Raw genomic sequence first — 25,197 nt, 5'->3', positions numbered from 1 at the left:
TCAATAATTAAAAAACTCTTGCCATTGACAACCTAGATGGAAAGCTACTGAGGATGGTAGCTGACTTTATAGCCACTCCTATCTGTCATATCTTTAATCTGAGCCTATTGGAAAGTCTTTGTCCTCAGACCTGGACGGAAGCCAAGAGTAGTAAAGCTGGTTCTAACAACAGACCTATTAGCTTGCTAACAGCTCTTAGCAAACTGATGGGAAAAAATTGTGTTTGACCAAATACCAATGCTATTTCTCTGTAAACAACTTAACAACAGACTTTCAGCATGTTTATAGAGAAGGGCACTCAACATGTACTGCACTGACACAAATTACTGAGAATGGCCTTGGTCATGGAGGTGACCAAGAACCCAAGCTTGTAGCGTCATGCCCAAGAAGACTTGAGGCTGTAATCACTGCCAAAAGAATTTCAACAAAATACTGAGTAAAGTGTCTGAATACTTATGTAAATGTGATATTTCAGTAGATAAAAAAAAGCTTTATCATTATGCGGTATTGTGTGTAGATTGATGAGGGGGAAAACTATTTAATACATTTTAGAATAAGGCTGTAACGTAACAAAATGTGGATAATGTTAAGGGGTCTGAATAGTTTCCAAAGGCGCTGTATGTATATATACAATACCTGTCAAAAGTTTGGACACATCTACTCATTCAAGGGTTTTTCTTTATTTTTAGTATTTTCTACGTTATATAATAATAGTGAATATATCAAAACTATGAAAGAGCACATATGGAATCATGTAGTAACCAAAAAGGTGTTAAACAAATCCAAATCTATTTTAGATTTTAGATTCTTCAAAGTAGCCACCCTTTGCCTTAATGACAGTGTTGCACACTCTTGGCATTCTCTCAACCACCTTCACTTGGAATGCTTTTCCAACAGTATTGAAGGAATTCCCACATATGCTGAGCACTTGTTGGCTACTTTTCCTTCATTCTGCGGTCCAACTCATCCCAAACCATCTCAATTGGGTTGAGGTCGGGTGATTGTGGAGCCCAGGTCATCTGATGCAGCACTCCATCACTCTCCTTCTTGCTCAAATAGCCCTTACTTAGCCTAGGTGTGTGTTGTGTCATTGTCCTGTTGAAAAACAAATGATAGTCCCAATAATCACAAACCAGATGCTATGGCGTATTGCTGCAGAATGCTGTGGTATACATGCTGGTTAAGTGTGCCTTGAATTCTAAATAAATCACAGACAGTGTCATCCAGGCTGTATCACATCCGGCCATGATTGAGAGTCCCATAGGGCGGCGCACAATTGGCCCAGCATCGTCCAGGCTTGGCCGGGGTAGGGCGTAATTGTAAATAAGAATTTGTTCTTAACTGGCTTGCCTAGTTAAATAAAGGGATAATAGAATAAATAAAAACCAGCAAAGCACCCCCACACCATCACACCTCTTCCCCTATGCTTCGCGGTTGGAACTACGCATGCAGAGATACTCTGTTCAACCTTTTCTGCATCTCATAAAGACAGAGGTTAGAACCAAATATCTACAATTTGGCCTCATCAGACGAAATAACATATTTCCACCGGTCTAATGTCCATTGCTTGTGTTTCTTGGCCCAAGCAAGTCTCTTATTATTGGTGTCCTTTAGTAGTGGTTTCTTTGCAGCAATTAGACCACGGAGGCCTGATTCACGCAGTCTCCTCTGAACAGTTGATGTTCAGATGTGTATGTTATTTGAACTCTGTGAAGCATTTATTTGCCCTGCAATTTCTGAGGCTGGTAACTCGAATGAACTTATCCTCTGCAGCAGAGGTAATTCTGGGTCTTCCTTTCCTGTGGCAGTCCTCATGAGAGGCAGTTTTATCATAGTGCTTGATGGTTTTTGCGACTGCACTTGAAGAAACTTTCAAAGTTGTTGAAATTTTCCCAATTGACTGACCTCCATGTCTTAAAGTAATGATGGACTATTGTTTCTCTTTGCTTATTTGAGCTGTTCTTGCCTTAATACGGACTTGGTATTTTACCAAATATGGCGACCTTCTGTATACCACCCCTACCTTGTCATACATAACTGATTGGCTCAAATGCATTAAGGAAAGAAAGTCCACAAATTAACTTTTAACAAGGCACACCTGTTAATTGAAATGCATTCCAGGTGACTACGTCATGAAGCTGGTTGAGAGAATGCCAAGAGTGTGCAAAGCTGTCATCAATGCAAAGGGTGGCAACTTTGAAGAATCTTAAATATATTTTGATTTGTTTAACACTTCTTTTTTGTTTACTACATAATTCCATATGTGTTATTTCATAGTTTTGATGTCTTCACTATTATTCTACAATGTAGAAAATAGTTTAAAAAAAGAAAGAAAAACCCTTGAATGAGTAGGTGTGTCCAAACTTTTGACTGGTACTGTATATATAATGTTTTTTAAAAATTATCTTTAACTTGTCATTGTTGAAAAAGGACATGTAACCACTTCACTGTTAGTCTAAACCTGTTATTTATGAAGCATGTGACAAATAACATTGGATTGGATTTGAAATACGAACCAATTTGCTGTGATTTATGATTTCAATGGATTTATACGAATAAATGTGATATTTGAGGCTTTCTCTAATTGATCGTACTATGTGTACACACATAGTATTGTATTATGATTTCCATTTGTGTGTGTGATATGGAGGTTAGCTACGTGTTTATTTCGACATTATAGAAAAATAACTTTTATAAACAATGGCAACACTCAATCAATCAAAGGTATTTATAAAGCCCTTCTTACATCAGCTGATGTCACAAAGTGTTATACAGAAACCCAGCCTAAAACCCCAAACAGCAAGCAATGCAGGTGTAGAAGCATGGTGGCTAGGAAATACTCCCTAGAAAGGCCAGAACCTAGGAAGAAACCTAGAGAGAAACCATACTATGAGGGCTGGCCAGTCCTCTTCTTGCTGTGCCGGGTGGAGATTATAACAGAACATGGCCAAGATGTTCAAATGTTCATAGATGACCAGCAGGGTCAAATAATAATTATCACAGTGGTTGTAGAGGGTGCAACAGGTCAACACCTCAGGAGTAAATGTCAGTTGGCTTTTCATAGCCAATCATTCAGAGTATCTGTCATGTTTTGTCTTATATCATCTTGTCATTTTGCTTTTCCTTCTGTTCGTTTCCCCCTGCTGGTCTTATTAGGTTCGTTCCCTTTTTCTATCCCTCTCTCTCCCCCTCCCTCTCTCTCCTCTCTCTATCGTTCCGTTCCTGCTCCCAGCTGTTCCTATTCCCCTAATCATCATTTAGTCTTCCCACACCTGTTCCCGATCCTTTCCCCTGATTAGAGTCCCTATTTATTCCTTTGTGATCCGTTCCTGTCCCGTCGGTTCCTTGTTTTGTATTCACCATGCTGTGATTGTGTTTCGCCCTGTCCTGTCGTGTTTTTTGCCTTCATCAGATGCTGCGTGTGAGCAGGTGTCTCTGTCTACTACGGCCTGCGCCTACCCGAAGCGACCTGCAGTCTGTGGCCGCTTCTCTTGTCATTCCCCTCTACAGACTAGAGGATTTCTGTTATTCCCTGTTTGGACTTGAATAAACTCTGTTTCTGTTAAGTCGCTTTTGGGTCCTCTATCACCTGCATGACAGTATCTTTACAGCTCCTGCTGCCTCTAGAGAGTTGAAAACAGCAGGTCTGGGACAAGGTGGCATGTCCGGTGAAAAGGTCAGGGTTTCATAGCCACAGGCAGAATAGTTGAACCTGGAGCAGCAGCACGACCAGGTGAACTGGAGACAGCAAGAAGTCATCAGGCCAAGTAGTCCTGAGGCATGGTCCTAGGGCTCAGGTCTTCAGAGAAAAAGAGAGAGAGAAAAAGATAAAGAATTAGAGAGAGCATACTTAAATTCACAATATCTCTTTTAATATCTCTTTGTTTCTTGGGACCTAGAACTAGCATCTCTGTTTTGTCCGAGTTTAAAAGTAGAACATTTGCTGCCATCCACTTCCTTATGTCTGAAACACAGGATTCCAGGGAGGGCAATTTTCCATTCAATAAAGCTGAAATCAACAGAAATTGTATATCAACAAAACATTGACTAAAAAGTATCTATAATTCTGCAATAAAAACATAAAAAACACACTAAATCAACCAACCCTGCCATGTTGATCTGAGCCTTGCTGTTAGAAAACCACATTAGTGTCCGACTTCCGGCTGTCACAGATGCACCTCGCCCGACTTTACTCCTCGACTTCCTTCTACGGTCACTAGCTAGCTAGCTATCTTCTTCTTCTCTGATATCATGGAGGTCTGCAAACAATCGTTTAAGTGTATTTCCCCAACTACTGTGCTGGAATGTACGATCACTCATGATCTTCCCAATTCTGTACTACCATGAAAATAAAATAGAAACCAAATAAATCCCTACTAACTTCTACCACACACCCCCCCAAAAAAAAACCTCCCCAACACCCTACCCCATTAAAACTTGATAAGAGCGTCTGCTAAATGACTTAAATGTAAATGTAAATCTACAGTGGTGCAAAAAAGTATTTAGTCAGCCACCAATTGTGCAAGTTCTCCCACGTAAAAAGATGAGAGAGGCCTGTAATTTTCATCATAGGTACACTTCAACTATGACAGACAAAATGAGAATGCTTATGTCATGCAATAAAATGCAAATTAATTACTTAAAAATCATACAATGTGATATCCTGGGTTTTTGTTTTAGATTCCGTCTCTCACAGTTGAAGTGTACCTTTGATAAAAATGACATACCTCTACATGCTTTGTAAGTAGGAAAACCTGCAAAATCGGAAGTGCATCAAATACTTGTTCTCCCCAATGTATAGTCAATAACACAATAGAAAATTCTATATAGTGTGTGCGAATTAGGTAAGTTTAGGGAGGCAAGCCAATAAATAGGTCATAGTGGTGAAATCATTAAAATTGAGCAATTAAACCCTGGAGTGATAGATGTGCAGAAGATGAATGTGCAAGTAGAGATACTGGGGTGCAATGGAGCAACAACAACAAAAAAACAATATGGGGATGAAGTAGTTGGATGGGCTATTTACAGATGGGCTATGTACAGTTGCAGTGATCTGTGAGCTGCTCTGACAGCTGATGCTTAAAGTTAGTGAGGTAGACATGAGTCTCCAGCTTCAGTGATTTTTGCAATTAGTTCCAGTCATTGGCAGCAGAGAATTGGAAGGAAGGCAGCCAAATGAGGAATAGGCTTTGGGGGTGACCAGTGAGATATACCTGCTGGAGCGCGTGCTACGGGTGGGTGCTGCTATGGTGACCACTGAGCTGAGATAAGGCGGGGCTTTACCAAGCAAAGACGTATAGATGACCTGGAGCCAGTGGGTTAGGCGACATTAAATGAAGCAAGGGCCAGCCAACGAGAGCATACAGGTCACAGTGGTGGGCTTTGGTGACAAAACAGATGGCACTGTGATAGACTGCATCCAATTTCCTGATTAGAGTGCTGGAGTTTTTTTCATAAATGATATCGCCGAAGTCAAGGATCGGTAGGATAGTCAGTTTTATGAGGGTATGTTTGGCAGCATGAGTGAAGGACGCTTTGTTGCGAAATAGGAAGCCAATTCAATATTTAATTTTGGATTGGAGATGCTTAATGTGAGTCTGGAAGGAGAGTTTGCAGTCTAACCAGACACCTAGGTATTTGTAGTTGTCCACATATTCTAAGTCAGAACCATCCAGAGTAGTGATGCTGGGCGGGCGTGCAGGTGTGGGCAGCGATAGGTTGAAGAGCATGTATTTAGTTTTCCTTGCATTTAAGAGCAGTTGGAGGCCATGGAAGGAGAGTTGTATGGCATTGAAGCTCGTCTGGAGGTTTGTTAAGAACCTCTACTGACTCCCCATCCCGCATGCGGGAGCGTAATCATCGCCTGAAACGAATTAGCATAACGCAACGGACATAAATATCCATAGAAAATATTTCTATTCATGAAAATCACAAAAGAAATATGTTGAGACACGGCTTAGCCTTTTGTTAATCACCCTGTCATCTCAGATTTTCAAAATATGCTTTACAGCCAAAGCTAGACAAGCATTTGTGTAAGTTTATCGATAGCCTAGCATAGCATTTTGTCCAGCTAGCAGCAGGTAACTTGGTCACGAAAATCAGAAAAGCAATCAAATTAAATAGTTTACCTTTGATGAGCTTTGGATGTTTTCACGCACGAGACTCCCAGGTAGATAGCCAAAGTTCATTTGTTCCCGAAATATGATTTTTGTAGGCAAAATAGATCCGTTTGTTCGTCATGTTTGGCTGGGAAATCACCTGGAAATTGCAGTCACAAAAACAGCGAAAAATATTCCAAATTAGCTCCATAATATCGACAGAAACATGGCAAACCTTGTTTATAATCAATCCTTAAGGTGTTTTTCTAATATCTATTCGATAATATATCCGTCGGGGCAATTAGTTTTTCAGTAGGACCGATTGGAGTAATGGCTACCTCTGTATTTTACGCGAGAGTCACCCTGGGAGTCATCAGGTGACCACTTACGCAATGTAGCCGCCTACGGCTATTCTTCAACATAAATGTGTAAAACTACGTCACAATGCTGTAGACACCCTGGGGAATACGTAGAAAGTCTAAGCTGGTTGATGGCACATTCACAGCTCAATACGGACTCATTGGAACGCAGCGCTTTCAAAATATGGGGCACTTCCGTATTGGATTTTTCTCAGGCTTTCGCCTGCAACATCAGTTCTGTTATACTCACGGACAATATCTTTACAGTTTTGGAAACGTTAGAGTGTTTTCTATCCAAAGCTGTCAATTATATGCATATTCTAGCATCTTGTCCTGACGAAATATCCCGTTTAAAACGGGAACGTTTTTTTTTCAAAAATGAAAATACTGCCCCTAGTCGCAACAGGTTTAACACAGTGTCCAAAGAAGGGCCAGAAGTATACATAATGGTGTCGTCTGCGTAGAGGTGGATCAGAGAATAATCAGCAGCAACAGCGACATCATTGATGTTTACAGAGAAAAGAGTCGGCCCGAGAATTGAACCCTGTGGCACCCCCATAGAGACTGCCAGAGGTCCGGACAACAGGCCCTCCAATTTGACACACTGAACTCTGTCTGAGAAGTAGTTGGTGAACCAGGCGAGGCAGTCATTTGAGAAACCAAGGCTGTTGAGTCTGCCGATAAGAATGTGGTGATTGACAGAGTTGAAAGCCTTGGCCAGATCAATGAATACGGCTGCACAGTACAGTATTGTCTTTTAACGATGGCATATATGATATCGTTTAAGACCTTGAGCGTGGCTGAAGTGCGCCCATGACCAGCTCGGAAACCAGATTGCATGATCTGTTTGTTAACTTGGCTTTTGAAGACCATTGAAAGACAGGTTGGGATAGATATAGGTCTGTAACAGTTTGGGTCTAGAGTGTCTCCCCCTTTGAAGAGGAAGATGACCGCGGCAGCTTTCCAATCTTTGTGGATCTCAGACAATACAAAAGAGAGGTTGAACTGGCTAGTAATAGGGGTTGCAACAATTGTGGCGGATAATTTTAGAAAGAGAGGGTCCAGATTGTCTAGCCCAGCTGATTTGTAGGGGTCCTGATTTTGCAACCCTTTCAGAACATCAGATAGAGGACTCATCTTTGTATCTGTGCCATTATAGCATCTGTGACAGCATTGAGGCTATCTCGATTTAAAAATAGTCAATTGTATTATTCTTGAATTGGCTGATTGCTCCCAACTCATAGGAATCCCCACCCAGTTGACTACTTTAAAATAGTGGAAGCCCTCAATGGCAATGTCCATGCTAAAATGTGTTTTATAAACTGGGTGGGTCGAGCCCTGAATGCTGATTGTCAGACAGCCGTGTACCATGGGTATGACAAAACATTTCCTTTCACTGCTCTAATTACATTGGTAACCAGTTTATAATAGCAATAAGGGATTGTGATATATGGCCAATATATCACGGCTAGGGGCTGTGTCCAGGCACCTCGCATTGCTTTGTGAATAAGAACAGCCCTTCGCCATTGTATATTGGCCATGTACCACACCTCCTCTGGCCTTATTGCTTTAGGGTGCATTCGTAAATTCCCTCTGGCTATCTACTCCGATTTCTGAGTGTGCCAGAGCGCAGAATAACTGATGAGTTGAACATTTACATTTACATTACATTTAAGTCATTTAGCAGACGCTCTTATCCAGAGCGACTTACAAATTGGTGCATTCACCTTATGACATCCAGTGGAACAGTCACTTTACAATAGTGCATCTAAATCTTAAAGGGGGGGAATACTTATCCTATCCTAGGTATTCCTTAAAGAGGTGGGGTTTCAGGTGTCTCCGGAAGGTGGTGATTGACTCCGCTGTCCTGGCGTCGTGAGGGAGTTTGTTCCACCATTGGGGGGCCACAGCAGCGAACAGTTTTGACTGGGCTGAGCGGGAGCTGTACTTCCTCAGTGGTAGGGAGGCGAGCAGGCCAGAGGTGGATGAACGCATTGCCCTTGTTTGGGTGTAGGGCCTGATCAGAACCTGAAGGTACTGAGGTGCCGTTCCCCTCACAGCTCCGTAGGCAAGCACCATGGTCTTGTAGCGGATGCGAGCTTCAACTGGAAGCTAGTGGAGAGAACGGAGGAGCGGGGTGACGTGAGAGAACTTGGGAAGGTTGAACACCAGACGGGCTGCGGCATTCTGGATGAGTTGAAGGGGTTTAATGGCACAGGCAGGGAGCCCAGCCAACAGCGAGTTGCAGTAATCCAGACGGGAGATGACAAGTGCCTGGATTAGGACCTGCGCGCTTCCTGTGTGAGGCAGGGTCGTACTCTGCGGATGTTGTAGAGCATGAACCTACAGGAAAGGGCCACCGCCTTGATGTTGGTTGAGATCGACAGGGTGTTGTCCAGGATCACACCAAGGTTCTTAGCGCTCTGGGAGGAGGACACAATGGAGTTGTCAACCGTGATGGCGAGATCATGGAACGGGCAGTCCTTCCCCGGGAGGAAGAGCAGCTCCGTCTTGCCGAGGTTCAGCTTGAGGTGGTGATCCGTCATCCACACTGATATGTCTGCCAGACATGCAGAGATGCGATTCGCCACCTAGTCATCAGAAGGGGGAAAGGAGAAGATTAGTTGTGTGTCGTCTGCATAGCAATGATAGGAGAGACCATGTGAGGTTATGACAGAGCCAAGTGACTTGGTGTATAGCGAGAATAGGAGAGGGCCTAGAACAGAGCCCTGGGGGACACCAGTGGTGAGAGCGCGTGGTGAGGAGACAGATTCTCGCCACGCCACCTGGTAGGAGCGACCTGTCAGGTAGGACGCAATCCAAGCGTGGGCCGCGCCGGAGATGCCCAACTCAGAGAGGGTGGAGAGGAGGATCTGATGGTTCACAGTATCGAAGGCAGCCGATAGATCTAGAAGGATGAGAGCAGAGGAGAGAGAGTTAGCTTTAGCAGTGCGGAGCGCCTCCGTGATACAGAGGAGAGCAGTCTCAGTTGAATGACTAGTCTTGAAACCTGACTGATTTGGATCACGAAGGTCATTCAGAGAGAGATAGCGGGAGAGCTGGCCAAGGACGGCACGTTCAAGAGTTTTGGAGAGAAAAGAAAGAAGGGATACTGGTCTGTAATTGTTGACATCGGAGGGATCGAGTGTAGGTTTTTTCAGAAGGGGTGCAACTCTCGCTCTCTTGAAGACGGAAGGGACGTAGCCAGCGGTCAGTGATGAGTTGATGAGCGAGGTGAGGTAAGGGAGAAGGTCTCCGGAAATGGTCTGGAGAAGAGGGGAGGGGATAGGGTCAAGCGGGCAGGTTGTTGGGCGGCCGGCCGTCACAAGACGCGAGATTTCATCTGGAGTGAGAGGGGAGAAAGAGGTCAGAGCACAGGGTAGGGCAGTGTGAGCAGAACCAGCGGTGTCGTTTGACTTAGCAAACGAGGATCGGATGTCGTCGACCTTCTTTTCAAAATGGTTGACGAAGTCGTCTGCAGAGAGGGAGGAGGGGGGGAGGAGGATTCAGGAGGGAGGAGAAGGTGGCAAAGAGCTTCCTAGGGTTAGAGGCAGATGCTTGGAATTTAGCGTGGTAGAAAGTGGCTTTAGCAGCAGAGACAGAGAAGGAGAATGTAGAGAGGAGGGAGTGAAAGGATGCCAGGTCCGCAGGGAGGCGAGTTTTCCTCCATTTCCGCTCGGCTGCCCGGAGCCCTGTTCTGTGAGCTCGCAATGAGTCATCGAGCCACGGAGCGGGAGGGGAGGACCGAGCCGGCCTGGAGGATAGGGGACATAGAGAGTCAAAGGATGCAGAGAGGAGGGTTGAGGAGGCAGAATCAGGAGATAGGTTGGAGAAGGTTTGAGCGGAGGGAATAGATGATAGGATGGAAGAGGAGAGAGTAGCGGGGGAGAGAGAGCGAAGGTTGGGAGGGCGCGATACCATCCGAGTAGGGGCAGTGTGGGAGGTGTTGGATGAGAGCGAGAGGGAAAAGGATACAAGGTAGTGGTCGGAGACTTGGAGGGGAGTTGCAATGAGGTTAGTGGAAGAACAGCATCTAGTAAAGATGAGGTCGAGCGTATTGCCTGCCTTGTGAGTAGGGGGGGAAGGTGAGAGGGTGAGGTCAAAAGAGGAGAGGAGTGGAAAGAAGGAGGCAGAGAGGAATGAGTCAAAGGTAGACGTGGGGAGGTTAAAGTTGCCCAGAACTGTGAGAGGTGAGCCGTCCTCAGGAAAGGAGCTTATCAAGGCATCAAGCTCATTGATGAACTCTCCGAGGAACCTGGAGGGCGATAAATGATAAGGATGTTAAGCTTGAAAGGGCTGGTAACTGTGACAGCATGGAATTCAAAGGAGGCGATAGACAGATGGGTAAGGGGAGAAAGAGAGAATGACCACTTGGGAGAGATGAGGATCCCGGTGCCACCACCCCGCTGACCAGAAGCTCTCGGGGTGTGCGAGAACACGTGGGCGGATGAAGAGAGAGCAGTAGGAGTAGCAGTGTTGTCTGTGGTGATCCATGTTTCCGTTAGTGCCAAGAAGTCGAGGGACTGGAGGGAGGCATAGGCTGAGATGAACTCTGTCTTGTTGACCGCAGATCGGCAATTCCAGAGGCTACCGGAGACCTGGAACTCCACGTGGGTCGTGCGCGCTGGGACCACCAGATTAGGGTGGCCGCGGCCACGCGGTGTGGAGCGTTTGTATGGTCTGTGCAGAGAGGAGAGAACAGGGATAAACAGACACATAGTTAACAGGCTACAGAAGAGGCTACGCTAATGCAAAGGAGATTGGAATGACAAGTGGACTACACGTCTCGAATGTTCAGAAAGTTAAGCTACGTAGCAAGAATCTTATTGACTAAAATGATTAAAATGATACAGTACTGCTGAAGTAGGCTAGCTGGCAGTGGGTGCGTTGTTGACACTACACTAATGAAGTCGTTCCGTTGAGTGTAATAGTTTCTACAGTGCTGCTATTCGGGGGCTAGCTGGCTAGCTAGTAGTGTTGTTTACGTTACGTTGCGTTAAAAGAACGACAATAGCTGGCTAGCTAACCTAGAAAATCGCTCTAGACTACACAATTATCTTTGATACAAAGACGGCTATGTAGCTAGCTAAGCTACGATCAAACAAATCAAACCGTTGTACTGTAATGAAATGAAATGAAAATGTGATACTACCTGTGAATGCGACCGGGTTGTTGAGTTCTATTCAGAAGACGTTGGCTAGCGTTGGCTAGCTAGCAGAGTCTCCTACGTTAAGGACGACAAATAGCTGGCTAGCTAACCTCGGTAAATTAAGATAATCACTCTAAGACTACACACTCTAAACCTAAACAACACAATTATCTTGGAACGAAGATACGAAGACAGCAAAGACAGCTATGTAGCTAGCTAACACTACAATGATCAAGTTGTTCAGTTGAGTGTAATAGTTTTCCCAGTGCAGCTAATCAGTGGACGTTAGCTAGCTGGCTAGTGAAGACTACGTTAGGACGGCGAAATACGATAATTACGCAATTATCTTTGATACAAAGACGGCTATGTAGCTAGCTGAGAAGAAATTGCTAAGATTAGACAAATCAAACCGTTGTGCTATAATGAAATATAATGAAATGTAAAAAGTTATACTACCTGCGGGAGCGAAGCGCCGATGCGACCACTCGCGACCACTCGCTCCAAACCGGAGCGAGTGGAGCGAGTGGTGGCTGGTGTCAGTAAACATCGACAAAGAGGCATCATTAAATGGTTGCCAGCAGCACAGTTAAAGTCACCAACACTCTGGATGACGTGAAAACAGCCTAACCAGCTATGCTAGGGCAAGTAAAATGGTCAGAGTGAGGTGTTCTCTCATTTATGTCTGGATGTAGCTAACAAGCTAGCTAACTTTAGCCAGTTAGGTTGGGTGCTTGACTGCAGTTGTGATGTCAGAACACTCGGATCAACGCTTCTCCTCAGCCAGAGCGTCCAGTGTGCACTCTGAACGCTCAGAGCAAAAACGCTCTGAATTTACGAACGGACAATCTGATAATTAATTGAATTTACGCCCTCTGGCACTCCACATTGAAATATCTTTGACGAGTCTAAAACCTACACTCGATCCCTCCGATGTCAACAACTACAGACCAGTATCCCTTCTTTCTTTTCTCTCCAAAACTCTTGAACGTGCCGTCCTTGGTCAGCTCTCCCGCTATCTCTCTCAGAATGACCTTCTTGATCCAAATCAGTCAGGTTTCAAGACTAGTCATTCAACTGAGACTGCTCTTCTCTGTATCACGGAGGCGCTCCGCACCGCTAAAGCTAACTCTCTCTCCTCTGCTCTCATCCTTCTAGACCTATCGGCTGCCTTCGATACTGTGAACCATCAGATCCTCCTCTCCACCCTCTCCGAGTTGGGCATCTCCGGCGCGGCCCACGCTTGGATTGCGTCCTACCTGACAGGTCGCTCCTACCAGGTGGCGTGGCGAGAATCTGTCTCCTCACCACGCGCTCTCACCACTGGTGTCCCCCAGGGCTCTGTTCTAGGCCCTCTCCTATTCTCGCTATACACCAAGTCACTTGGCTCTGTCATAACCTCACATGGTCTCTCCTATCATTGCTATGCAGACGACACACAATTAATCTTCTCCTTTCCCCCTTCTGATGACCAGGTGGCGAATCGCATCTCTGCATGTCTGGCAGACATATCAGTGTGGATGACGGATCACCACCTCAAGCTGAACTTCGGCAAGACGGAGCTGCTCTTCCTCCCGGGGAAGGACTGCCCGTTCCATGATCTCGCCATCACGGTTGACAACTCCATTGTGTCCTCCTCCCAGAGCGCTAAGAACCTTGGCGTGATCCTGGACAACACCCTGTCGTTCTCAACTAACATCAAGGCGGTGGCCCGTTCCTGTAGGTTCATGCTCTACAACATCCGCAGAGTACGACCCTGCCTCATACAGGAAGCGGCGCAGGTCCTAATCCAGGCACTTGTCATCTCCCGTCTGGATTACTGCAACTCGCTGTTGGCTGGGCTCCCTGCCTGTGCCATTAAACCCCTACAACTCATCCAGAACGCCGCAGCCTGTCTAGTGTTCAACCTTCCCAAGTTCTCTCACGTCACCCCGCTCCTCCGCTCTCTCCACTGGCTTCCAGTTGAAGCTCGCATCCGCTACAAGACCATGGTGCTTGCCTACGGAGCTGTGAGGGGAACGGCACCTCAGTACCTCCAGGCTCTGATCAGGCCCTACACCCAAATAAGGGCACTGCGTTCATCCACCTCTGGCCTGCTCGCCTCCCTACCACTGAGGAAGTACAGTTCCCGCTCAGCCCAGTCAAAACTGTTCGCTGCTCTGGCTCCCCAATGGTGGAACAAACTCCTTCATGACGCCAGGACAGCGGAGTCAATCACCACCTTCCGGAGACACCTGAAACCCCACCTCTTTAAGGAATACCTAGGATAGGATAAAGTAATCCTTCTCACCCCCCTTAAAAGATTTAGATGCACTATTGTAAAGTGGCTGTTCCACTGGATGTCATAAGGTGAATGCACCAATTTGTAAGTCGCTCTGGATAAGAGCGTCTGCTAAATGACTTAAATGTAAATGTATGTAAATGAGTCCTCTATCTGTTGCTATGACAACAGGCTATAAAGTCGTTTTTCTCTCCAAAGTTGCCAAAATGCCTCGTGCGTCCACTTATATCAGTGCATTCGTAACAACCTAACCATTACGAAACTTATATTCGAACAAATAAACCTCACGTAGCAATATCTTTTATTGTTGACCAAATTCGACACTCATTTACCTCCATACAACATTTCGTCACTTCGTGGGCGGAGTAAAACCTCTCGCTTCTTCTCTTCCTTATGGACGGAAAGCATTTTTTGTACCAGCTGGGCCTGTGAATGGGATATAACCACTTTTCCATGGTGCAAAAAAGTTATTCACTATTTTTCCAGCTACAACTGTTTGTTACGTATCTGTGGTAAGTCGAGATCTGTCTAACACGCCCGTTAAATTGGTAAATTAGCTAGCTAAGCCAACTAGCTAGCTAGCTAGAAGATACCGACACTACCGCGCTTGTTTACGACGTGCACTGGGTCGGAACGCAATCATGGTTACATTACATTAAGACACCGTGGATCCGACGCGTACGTCAATGCAGGGATGGGAAATGCCACTGTATTCCAAATGTTATCTTTATCCACACTGCTCCATCGAGAAGATTAAAATACTGCTAGCCACTATGTGAACAGAATAAGCAGTTATTTTTTTTGATAAAGCTGTCCATTTGCCTAGCCTGGTCGCCTGCAAAATGTACCCGCTAAATTTACAGTTCATATTGTTTCAGTCGCGCTGCACCTCGATATCCAGGTGTTACGAAAATATGCTCGGAGCGAGTAAAAAAATAATAAAGACAACCGTGAACACAAATGACAACAGTAATTTAGATGACCCGTGACGCCGAGGCTAGTGGGTAAATATTTTCCAAAAACATTATCTTCCACTTTCGGACGTTATATTCATAATCCCAACTGGAGTTCGGAAATATGCCATGTGGCTAAAATGTGAAGTTAGCTAATTGACATGACACATTGAATAAGTGAAGTTATGTGACGATCTCTTCAACACCAACTGGACTCGGGGGTAGATCCAGGACACTCAGATTTGTATGATATGTTATGTTTGGTATATTTACAGTCAGATAATAGACACAACGTCTGCGCCCCGCACGTCTTTAACGTTAACTTTTTCAAACACAATTTTCTTGTTCTGTGCTGTTTTGGAAACTGCATTGCCTAATACAGACAGAAGCATGTCTGTTCAATGAAATATATAATCAAATCTTTTATTTTCACGGCATGATTGTTGATGACACTGATGTTCCGATGAAGGGAATTAAATAGTCTAATAATGCGCTCAACTCAGACAGCGGCGTGTAGGCTACTGTAGCTGCTGGCAAAGTAATTCAAAGCCTATACTTTGTCACTCAGGATGTAACCTTCCAGTGCTACTGGAATGTAATGTTACTAAGACAAAATAAGACAACCCATAGTAAAATAGTTTACATATTTACCTAGTCGGCTTTTGTGTGTGCTATGCGAGATAAATATTCCTCTTGAGACGCATTTAATGCTAGAGCCAAAGGAAATACACGTGTTCAAGCAGTCATTTCACAACTATTCTTAATGCAAACAGCAGGAGAACACGTTTGAAATAACTTTTGGCCTTTGTTGTTTTTTTTAAAGAGGAGGATCCCAGTTTTACATTGCTACCACGTTTATTTCTATACTCGTTCAATATTGGCATTCAAGAATGGTTTATGGTAGCAGCGGACTCTGTTGCATTCCGCCCAGAGAGGAAGTCTGTTTTGTGTAGTGTATATCCACTGGGGGCTTGGGGAGCCCAAAGAGGTTTACCATTCAAGAGGGGCTGAGGCACTCTTTGACTCTAGCTAGCAAAGGCGTTTTAACTTCCGGATCTGGTATTATATGCCTGTTTACAAATGCTAGTTGCATGCCAGGCTAGTCTGGTGTTCTATGCTTAATGACACTACCTTTTAGCCATAGAAGCAAACATGTCTCTAATTTGAATTTAATTTGCTAGAGCTTGTACTGCTTTACGAGGGTATATTTGGCAGCATGAGTGAAGGATGCTTGTTGCGAAATAGGAAGCCGATTTTCATTTTGGATTGGAGATGCTTAATGTGAGTCTGGAAGGAGAGTTTACAGTCTAGCCAGACACCTAGGTATTTATAGTTGTCCACATGTTTTAAGTCAGAACCCTCCAGAGTAGTGATGCTGGACGTGCGGCCAGCGATCGGTTGAAGAGCATGCATTTAGTTTTAGACATTTAGACATCATTGATGTATACAGAGAAAAGTCAGCACGATAATTGAACACCGTGGCAACCCCATAGACTGCCAGAGGCCCGGACAACAGGCCCTCCGATTTGACACACTGAACTCTGTCTGAGAAGTAGTTGGTGAACCAGGCGAGGCAGTCATTTGAGAAACCAAAGCTATTGAGTCTGCCGATAAGAATGCGGTGATTGACAGTCGAAAGCCTTGGCCAGGTCGATGAATACGGCTGCACAGTAATGTCTTCTCGATGGCGGTTATGATATCGTTTAGGACCTTGAGCTTGGCTGAGGTGCACCCATGACCAGCTCTGAAACCAGATTGCATAGCGGAGAAGGTACGTTGGGATTCGAAATGGTCGGTAATCGTGGTCCTTCTGTAGCTCAGTTGGTAGAGCATGGCGCTTGTAACGCCAGGGTAGTGGGTTCGATCTCCGGGATCACCCATACGTAGAATGTATGCACACATGACTGTAAGTCGCTTTGGATAAAAGCGTCTGCTAAATGGCATTTATTATTATTATTATCTGTTTGTTAACTTTGCTTTCGAAGGGTAGGTTAGATATAGGTCTGTAGCAGTTTGGGTCTAGAGCGTCTCCCCTTTGAAGAGGGGGATGATCGCGGCAGCATTCCAATCTTTGGGAATCTCAGACGATACGAAAGAGAGGTTGAGCAGGCTAGTAATAGGGGTTGCAACAATTTTGGCAGATCATTTTAGAAAGAGAGGGTCCAGATTGTCTAGCCCGGCTGATTTCTAGGGGTCCAGATTTTGCCGCTCTTTCAGAACATCAGCTATCTGGATTTGGTAGGGGTAGCCAGGTGGAAAGCATGGCCAGCTGTAGAAAAATGCTTATTGAAATTCTCAATTATAGTCTATTTATCGGTGGTGACAATGTTTCTTAGCCTCAGTGCAGTGGGCAGCTGGGAGGAGGTGCTCTTATTCTCCATGGACTATAGTGTCCCAGAACTTTTTTGAGTTTGTGCTAGAGGATGCAAATTTCTGTTAGGAAAGCTAAGGCTAGCTTTTTCAAACTGCCTGTGTATATTGGTTCCTAATTTCCCTTAAAAAGTTGCATATCACAGGGGCTATTCAATACTAATGCAGTACGCCACAGGATGTTTTTGTGCTTGTCAAGGGCAGTCAGGTCTGGAGCGAACCAAGGGTTATACATGTTCCTGGTTCTACATTTTTTTGAATGGGGCATGCTTAATTTAAAATGGCGTGGAAGGCACTTTTGAATCAAGACATTTCAGCTTTTCATTTAATTAGTAAAACATTTTAAAAACATAATTCCACTTTGACATTATGTGGTATTTTGTGTAGGCCAGTGACTAATACAAATCTCAATTTAATCCATTTTAAATTCAGGCTTCAACGCAACAAAATGTGGAAAAATTCAATGGGTGTGAATACTTTCTGAAAGCACTGTACATTGTAATAGAACGTTTTACAGTTTACATAAAATCACATGGTAGGATTTTTTAAATGAATTTATTTGCAAATTATGGTGGAAAATAAGTATTTGGTCACCTACAAACAAGCAAGATTTCTGGCTCTCACAGACCTGTAACTTCTTCCTGTATTAATAGCACCTGTTTGAACTTATCAGTATAAAAGACACCTGTCCACAACCTCAAACAGTCACACTCCAAACTCCACTATGGCCAAGACCAATGAGCTGTCAAAGGACACCAGAAACAAAATTGTAGACCTGCACCAGGCTGGGAAGACTGAATCTGCAATAGGTAACCAGCTTGGTTTGAAGAAATCAACTGTGGGAGCAATTATTAGGAAATGGAAGACATACAAGACCACTGATAATCTCCCTCGTTCCGGGGCTCCATGCAAGATCTCACCCTGTGGGGTGAAAATGATCACAAGAACGGGGAGCAAAAATCCCAGAACCACACGGGGGGACCTAGTGAATGACCTGCAGAGAGCTGGGACCAAAGTAACAAAGACTACCATCAGTAACACACTACGCCGCCAGGGACTCAAATCCTGCAGTGCCAGACGTGTCCCCCTGCTTAAGCCAGTACATGTCCAGACCTGTCTGATGTTTGCTAGAGAGCATTTGGATGATCCAGAAGAAGATTGGGAGAATGTCCTATGGTCAGATGAAACCAAAATATAACCTTTTGGTAAAAACTCAACTCATCGTGTTTGGAGGACAAAGAATGCTGAGTTTCATCCAAAGAACACCATACCTACTGTGAAGCATGGGGGTGGAAACATCATGCTTTGGGGCTGTTTTTCTGCAAAAGGACCAGGATGACTGATCCGTGTAAAGGAAAGAATGAATGGGGCCATGTATTGTGAGATTTTGAGTGAAAACCTCCTTCCATCAGCAAGGGCATTGAATATGAAACGTGGCTGGGTCTTTCAGCACGACAATGATCCCAAACACACCGCCCGGGCAATGGAGTGGCTTTGTAAGAAGCATTTCAAGGTCCAGGAGTGGCCTAGCCAGTCTCCAGATCTCAACCCCATAGAAAATCTTTGGAGGGAGTTGAAAGTCCGTGTTGCCCAGCAACAGCCCCAAAACATCAATGCTCTGGAGGAGATCTGCATTAAGGAATGCGCCAAAATACCAGCAACAATGTTATGAAAACCTTGTGAAGACTTACAGAAAATGTTTGACATCTGTCATTGCCAACAAAGGGTATATAACAAAGTATTGAGAAACTTTTGTTATTGACTTATTTTCCACCATAATTTGCAAATAAATTCAAAAAAATCCTACAATGTGATTTTTCTGGATTTTTTTTTCTTCTCATTTTGTCTGTCATAATTGAAGTGTACCTATGAGGAAAATTACAGGCTTCTCATATTTTTAAGTGGGAGAACTTGCACAATTGGTGGCTGACTAAATACTTTTTTGCGCCACTGTAAGTTCCTCTGCATACACATCACGGACAAACTGAAATGGTCCACCCACACAGACCGTGTGGTGAAGAGGGCACAACAGTGCCTCTTCAACCTCAGGAGGCTGAAGAAATATGGCTTGTCACCTATAACCCTTACAAACATCACCGTATATAGTATGGCAATTGCACCGCCCCAAACCGCATGGCTCTCCAGAGGGTGGTGCGGTCTGCACAACGCATCATCGGTGGGCAAACTACAAGCCCTCCAGGACACCTGATATCACAGGAAGGCCAAAAAGATCATCAAGGACAACAACTACCTGAACCACTGCCTGTTCACCCCACTACCACCCAGAAAGCGAGGACAGTACAGGTGCATCAAAGCTGGGACCGAGAGACAGAAGCTATTTTTCAATCTCAAGGCCATCACTAACACAGAGAGACTGCTGCCTACATTCAGATTTGAAATCATTGGCCGCTAATAAATGGATCACTTGTCACTTTAATAATGCTTACATATCTTGCATCACTCATATATGTATATACTGTGTTTTATACCATCTATTGCATTTTCCCTATGCCGCTCTGTCATTGCTCATCCATATATTTATATGTATATATTCTTATTCCATTTCTTTACTTAGATTTGTGTGTATTAGGTAGTTGTTGTGGAATTGTTAGATTACATGTTAGATATTGCTGCACTGTCGGAACTAGAAGCATAAGCATTCCACTCCCCTCACACTAGGTTAGCAGATGTTATTGCATGTGACCAATAACATTTGATTTGAAACAAAAAGCTATTACATTTCTTGGCTGAAAAGTATTTAATAATAACGTATTTATGTATGTTTTTTTTAAATGATTAATAATAAAAAATTAGGATGTTGTGTCCAATGGGGTAAATGCAGATGGACAAACTATGCTTCAGCAGTTGGTTACAGGTGATAATGCCTATTTCTCACAGCACATCTGAAAATATAGACCATGCATAAGCTTATGCATGGTCGAATATGTCAAAATATTTTAAAGTGTTTACTAGTAAATTATTGTTCCCATTTCAGGAGGTGCAAATTATATTTTAGATGGTGCCAGCATCATTTTATTTTCATTAATTTTGGAATATAATGTATTTTTAAAAAGTCACCAGAACTAAGCTACTCAGTCCTACATAAAAATGATCCTGGTGAGGAGCCTGAACCCTCTAAGCAAGGGGACTGGAATTGGTCAAACTTGCAGTGTAATACATGTACAAAATGATCCTCTTTCGCTAAAAGCATGATGGTCATGACTTTCTTACATGAAAGGGGGAGGTTAATTTGGCCCCAAGTTTCAGCCATGTTTTTGTTGTTGCTTTAACCCCTATATCTTACCTGTGATGGAATGTTTTCCACACGCATAGCATTGTGAACCGTAGGTCTTGATTTGTACATTGAACAACGCAGCAGCTTTTTTTTGTTTTGTGATTTCTGTATAAATAAAATTTGATGACATAGATGGCTCTTTTACAATGTGGGTCAATGGGAAATAATGTTAGTTTTCCCCAATTTTTGTCGAGGGGAATTCCGTCTTATGGCGAGTATGTATTTATTTGTGGATGTCAATCATAGATTTCGTATGATATGTTACTACAAATTGCAATTCGTACAATATGTTACGAAGTCCAATTTGTTGTAGCCAACATTAGCTAGGTGGTTTGCTGGCTAATGCTAACGTTAGCTAGGTGGATAATGTTAGCTAGGTTAGGGGTTAAGGTTAGGCATTTGGTTAAAGGGTTAAGGCTCGGGGGAGGGTTAACTGACATGCTAGTAGTTTTAAAGTAGCTGAAAAGTAATAAGTTGCTAAAGTTGTCTGCGATGAGATTCGAACGGGCAACCTTTGGGTTACAAGACATTAGCATTATACACCCACCCTGACCAACCACCCTCTTTCGTTTTTGCCTTAAGTAACCTTCTGTCTTAATGTAACCATACCAAACGTAACATATCATACACATTTGAGTGTCCCAGATTTACTATGTTAAGTCTAGTCTATGAGACCAGGCTTGTCAACACAACTTACTGAGGCTCATGGAATTTATAAAATGATTGTCTTCTCTCTCTGTGTGTTATTGTTTGCCTGGCTGCTTCTTGGGTCATGCATTTTTAATGAGTCCTGTCCCTCATTTCTCAAACAGGTTGGAGCACGCCAGGCATGAGTGGTGCACACCTAGGCGAGTGGCAGAGGAGGTCCTTTGACATTTCATCTGGCACCTGCGCACCTGAGCAGACGGCAGACGCCTATCGGGCGCACATCCTCGCCATTCAATATGCATGGGCGAGCTCCCAGCTCTCTCAGGCCGGCACGGCCAGCCTGCTCAGGACTTACTCTGAACGCTATGCTGCAGTGCTGGACTCGGACGACCCTCGCACGGGGCTTAACAACTATGCAGAGAGCGCACTGCACCTGGCCCGCAGTCAGAGGAACCACAGCGACAAATGGGAGTCGTCCCTGACGACTGTGAATGTCCTGGAGCTGCCGTGCGTGCAGAAGATGATTCAGGCTGGGACAGGGGGTGGAAAGTCCCTGGTGGCACCTGCAGATGTTAACGTCACTGTTGGACAAGAGAGCAGAGGCAGCTCCCTGCCTGTTGTTTCCTCCACTGGACTCAGAGCTGCAGAGCCTCCATTCAAACCCCTGGGACCCACATCATGGCCCAAGGCTGCGGGCAACAGCACTTTCAGCAATTTACAGAGTATTACTGCAGAGAGACCAAGAGGCCCTGAGGGATTCCCCAGCCACCACAATTCCTCTGCTGGCCCCTCAGGAAGTGCTCAGTCTCTGTTTGGCCAGCACGCCTCAGCTCCACCACATCCAAACCCAGGCCCTGAAGCGAACCAATCTGTCTTCTTCAACTCTAACCCCTCCAAAAGGAAGACATTCTATAACTCCTGTGGAGAGAGTGGCAGAGGGGGGGCATCTAGAGGGCAAGACCCACGTGGTGGTGGCACTAACTTCAAAAGTGCAAGGGAGCAGTTTATTGTTGATCAGCAGAAAAAGCACTCCAACCAGCCCCAGAGAGCTCAGCAGCCCCCTGGGATGGTGGTTGCCATGGGAAATTCCACGAAGAAGTCACTGGGAGCCAACAGGCCACGGGGGACATTTTCCAAATTTGTGTCCCCAATGCCAAGGCAAGAGGACAAGGAGGGTGGGGTCGGTAGCAACAATGCCCAGGAGACTCAGCCAGTAGACGAGCGTCTGAAAAACTTTGAGCCAAAGATGATCGAGTTGATCATGAGTGAAATTATGGACCACGGGCCGCCCGTAGCCTGGGATGACATTGCTGGCCTGGAGTTTGCCAAAGCCACCATCAAGGAGATTGTTGTGTGGCCTATGCTCCGGCCTGACATCTTCACTGGCCTCCGTGGTCCACCCAAAGGCATCCTCCTATTTGGGCCACCGGGGACAGGAAAAACTCTGATTGGGAAGTGCATTGCTTGCCAGTCAGGCGCCACCTTCTTCAGCATCAGCGCCTCATCTCTCACCTCAAAGTGGGTGGGGGAGGGAGAGAAAATGGTGAGAGCACTCTTCGCCATTGCCCGCTGCCACCAGCCAGCAGTCATCTTCATCGACGAGATAGACTCTCTGCTGTCCCAGCGTACGGACGGGGAGCACGAGTCATCCCGGCGGATAAAGACTGAGTTCCTGGTTCAGTTGGACGGGGCGGCCACCTCAGCCGACGACCGCATCCTGGTGGTGGGTGCCACAAACCGCCCTCAGGAGATAGACGAGGCGGCTCGGCGCCGCCTTTCCAAACGCCTCTACATCCCCCTTCCCGAGGCAGCCGCAAGACGGCAGATAGTCTCTAACCTCATGGCCTGCGAGAAAAGCCAGCTGGAAGAGGAAGAGCTGGAGAACGTGGTCACCGGGACGGAGGGCTTTTCCGGGGCCGATATGACAGGACTGTGCCGGGAGGCAGCGCTGGGCCCCATCCGGAGCATCCAGCTCAGTGACATTGCCACCATCACCCCCGACCAGGTGCGGCCCATCCTCCACTGTGACTTCCAGGAGGCCCTGAGGATCGTGAGGCCCAGCGTCTCAGCCAAAGACCTGGAGCTCTATGAGGAGTGGAACAATACCTTTGGTTGTGGTCGTTGATCAGGGAAGCAGTATGGACTCGCATTACACATATTAGCCTATATTTGCCATTTACTGCTGTTTGGGATATATTTAGTTTATGTTGAGTAAATAAAATTGCATTTTAGATTTCCTGCAACAGACTCTACCATAAAATGAGACTATTTTAATAATCTGTCTCAATGTTAACTTGATTTTTCATTTACTAATCCATGGCACAATGTTTATTTCCAAATATAGGCTATTTGTTTTTCTACACTGTTCATTCACTAAATAAGATGTTGGTGTAAGTAATATGTTCCTAATAAATTTTCTAATTTACAGTTTACATTCGACCGTGATCTGGCAAAGTTACTCCACCTCAAAAAATTCCATTTGGCGAAAGCAGACCTGCCAACACGCACGCATTTCGCGTACCAACTACGCAATTCTCTGCACTTCTATGCAGGTACGAGATCCGAGTTAGAAGTACGCAGAAATGAATAGGGCCTGATTTATTTATTTTTGTAATTTTATTTACATTTTAATTTAAAAAATACATCCACTGAGTAAATCTAACATCCTGATTCTCGAGCTGCAACACAGACGTGTATGGAGTTTGTGTCAATGGACATGGAGATTAAAAAATCATTATTCGATGTAGCTACCCCGTGTCAGCCCCTCCTGTTTGTTATGATGCTGAGTTTGCCGACGTCAGCTGTAAGTAAATACATGGAGAAATCCCTTTTTGACTCCGTGTGTTATGGAAAGGTAAACACTAATTGTTTCAAGCGAACGTTAGTGAACATAAAATGAACATTCAGTGGGCTCTAAAGTACCAGCAGTTCACTTGCATTTGCCAGTGAAGGAAATTGAAATGCAAATACGAAAAATAACTTAATTTGTGCGAGTGTGATATACATTTAATTCTGCGTCCCATTAGTTGTATTTTCCACGTAACATTACGAGGATCACACAACCTGGTAGACTAACTGTAATTATGACCCACGTCACAAAAAGCATTACAAAGTATAATAAATTTAAAAAAAAAAAAATATATATATATATATATATATATATATATATGGGCATTAAATGGAGTCGGGAATTTAGAAGACTGCGCGATTAATGAATTAGTGTCCGGTATTAGCTATAGAGGCTATGCTTCTAAAATGCCTTTGCACTATATTTTAGATTTTGACAATTTCGAAAATCTGAATTGATGTATGCGCTGCAAAGAAATACAATAGGCACCTCTACGTCTAGCGAACAGCGTTCAGATTCCCTTTGCGGTAATCAGTCTGCGCTCTGTGTCGATGCGTTCATTTGTTTTTATTTTTATGTTTTCTAAATTATTGAGCTTTTTAGTGTTGATTAAGAACGTGTCTAAAACCCTTTTGAGCTGGCCCTAGTGATTAGCCCTGTTTGTAAGGTCACAAGCGTCCCTCTGCTTTAGAGACTAAACTTGGGGGCCAAGGCAAGCTGGATCTGAAGACCTTCTATGCAGATGTCAGAAAATACATGTATTTTGCAGTAGACTACATGTTGCTGAAATATACATTTGGAGATGTGCTCCTTCAGCATGCAGTGATCGCTGACATTGACAAAAGGCAGACTGACAAGTCCTCATCCCTCAACTTTTTCATGGCATGCTTTCCCTTCATTATTCCTGAGGGAGCCTCTCTTGATCTGGTGGAAGAGGAGTTTAGACTATTATCAGGCAACAACCTTTGAGCAGAGTCTGGTCAACATGCGCACGGATCAGGCCTAGAGAGAAATCGGCACAATGAAAAGGGAGGGGCAGCCTTGTCTACTCCCACCTTTCGGCTGTGATGCTGGGGATATTGGTCATATTCCACAGCAATGCAGACTGCGATCGAATATTCAGTCTCGTTTCCAAGAACAAAACCCAGTACAGAGCCTCCCTCAGTACAGACATGCTGAGTGCCCTCGTTACCGACGGT

The 25,197-nt window shown here is 44.6% G+C and overlaps 1 protein-coding gene and 1 long non-coding RNA gene across 2 annotated transcripts; one reads left to right on the top strand and one right to left on the bottom strand.

Moving 5' to 3' along the window:
* Positions 1-3,604: 3,604 nt before the first annotated feature.
* Positions 3,605-15,783, bottom strand: LOC124038130. The gene is made up of 3 exons (XR_006839306.1): positions 15,489-15,783; positions 6,129-6,258; positions 3,605-3,799 (listed from the first exon to the last, which is right to left on the bottom strand). It is a non-coding gene; the product is annotated as an uncharacterized LOC124038130 (long non-coding RNA).
* fignl1 (fidgetin-like 1) lies at positions 14,240-23,582 on the top strand. The gene is made up of 2 exons (XM_046353622.1): positions 14,240-14,396; positions 21,315-23,582. Exon 2 carries the CDS (start codon positions 21,332-21,334, stop codon positions 23,273-23,275), a length of 1,944 nt encoding a protein of 647 aa, XP_046209578.1. The 5' UTR covers positions 14,240-14,396; positions 21,315-21,331; the 3' UTR covers positions 23,276-23,582.
* Positions 23,583-25,197: the final 1,615 nt, after the last annotated feature.

Source organism: Oncorhynchus gorbuscha, linkage group LG06, assembly GCF_021184085.1.
Source record: "Oncorhynchus gorbuscha isolate QuinsamMale2020 ecotype Even-year linkage group LG06, OgorEven_v1.0, whole genome shotgun sequence".
Lineage (NCBI taxonomy): Eukaryota > Metazoa > Chordata > Actinopteri > Salmoniformes > Salmonidae > Oncorhynchus > Oncorhynchus gorbuscha.
Note: the sequence above shows the minus strand (reverse complement) of the source record. Positions and strands in the feature narration are given on the sequence as shown.

Coding starts and splice junctions, on each gene's coding strand:
- fignl1 (XM_046353622.1), top strand. CDS start 21,332: ATGAGTGGTGCACACCTAGGCGAGTGGCAGAGGAGGTCCTTTGACATT.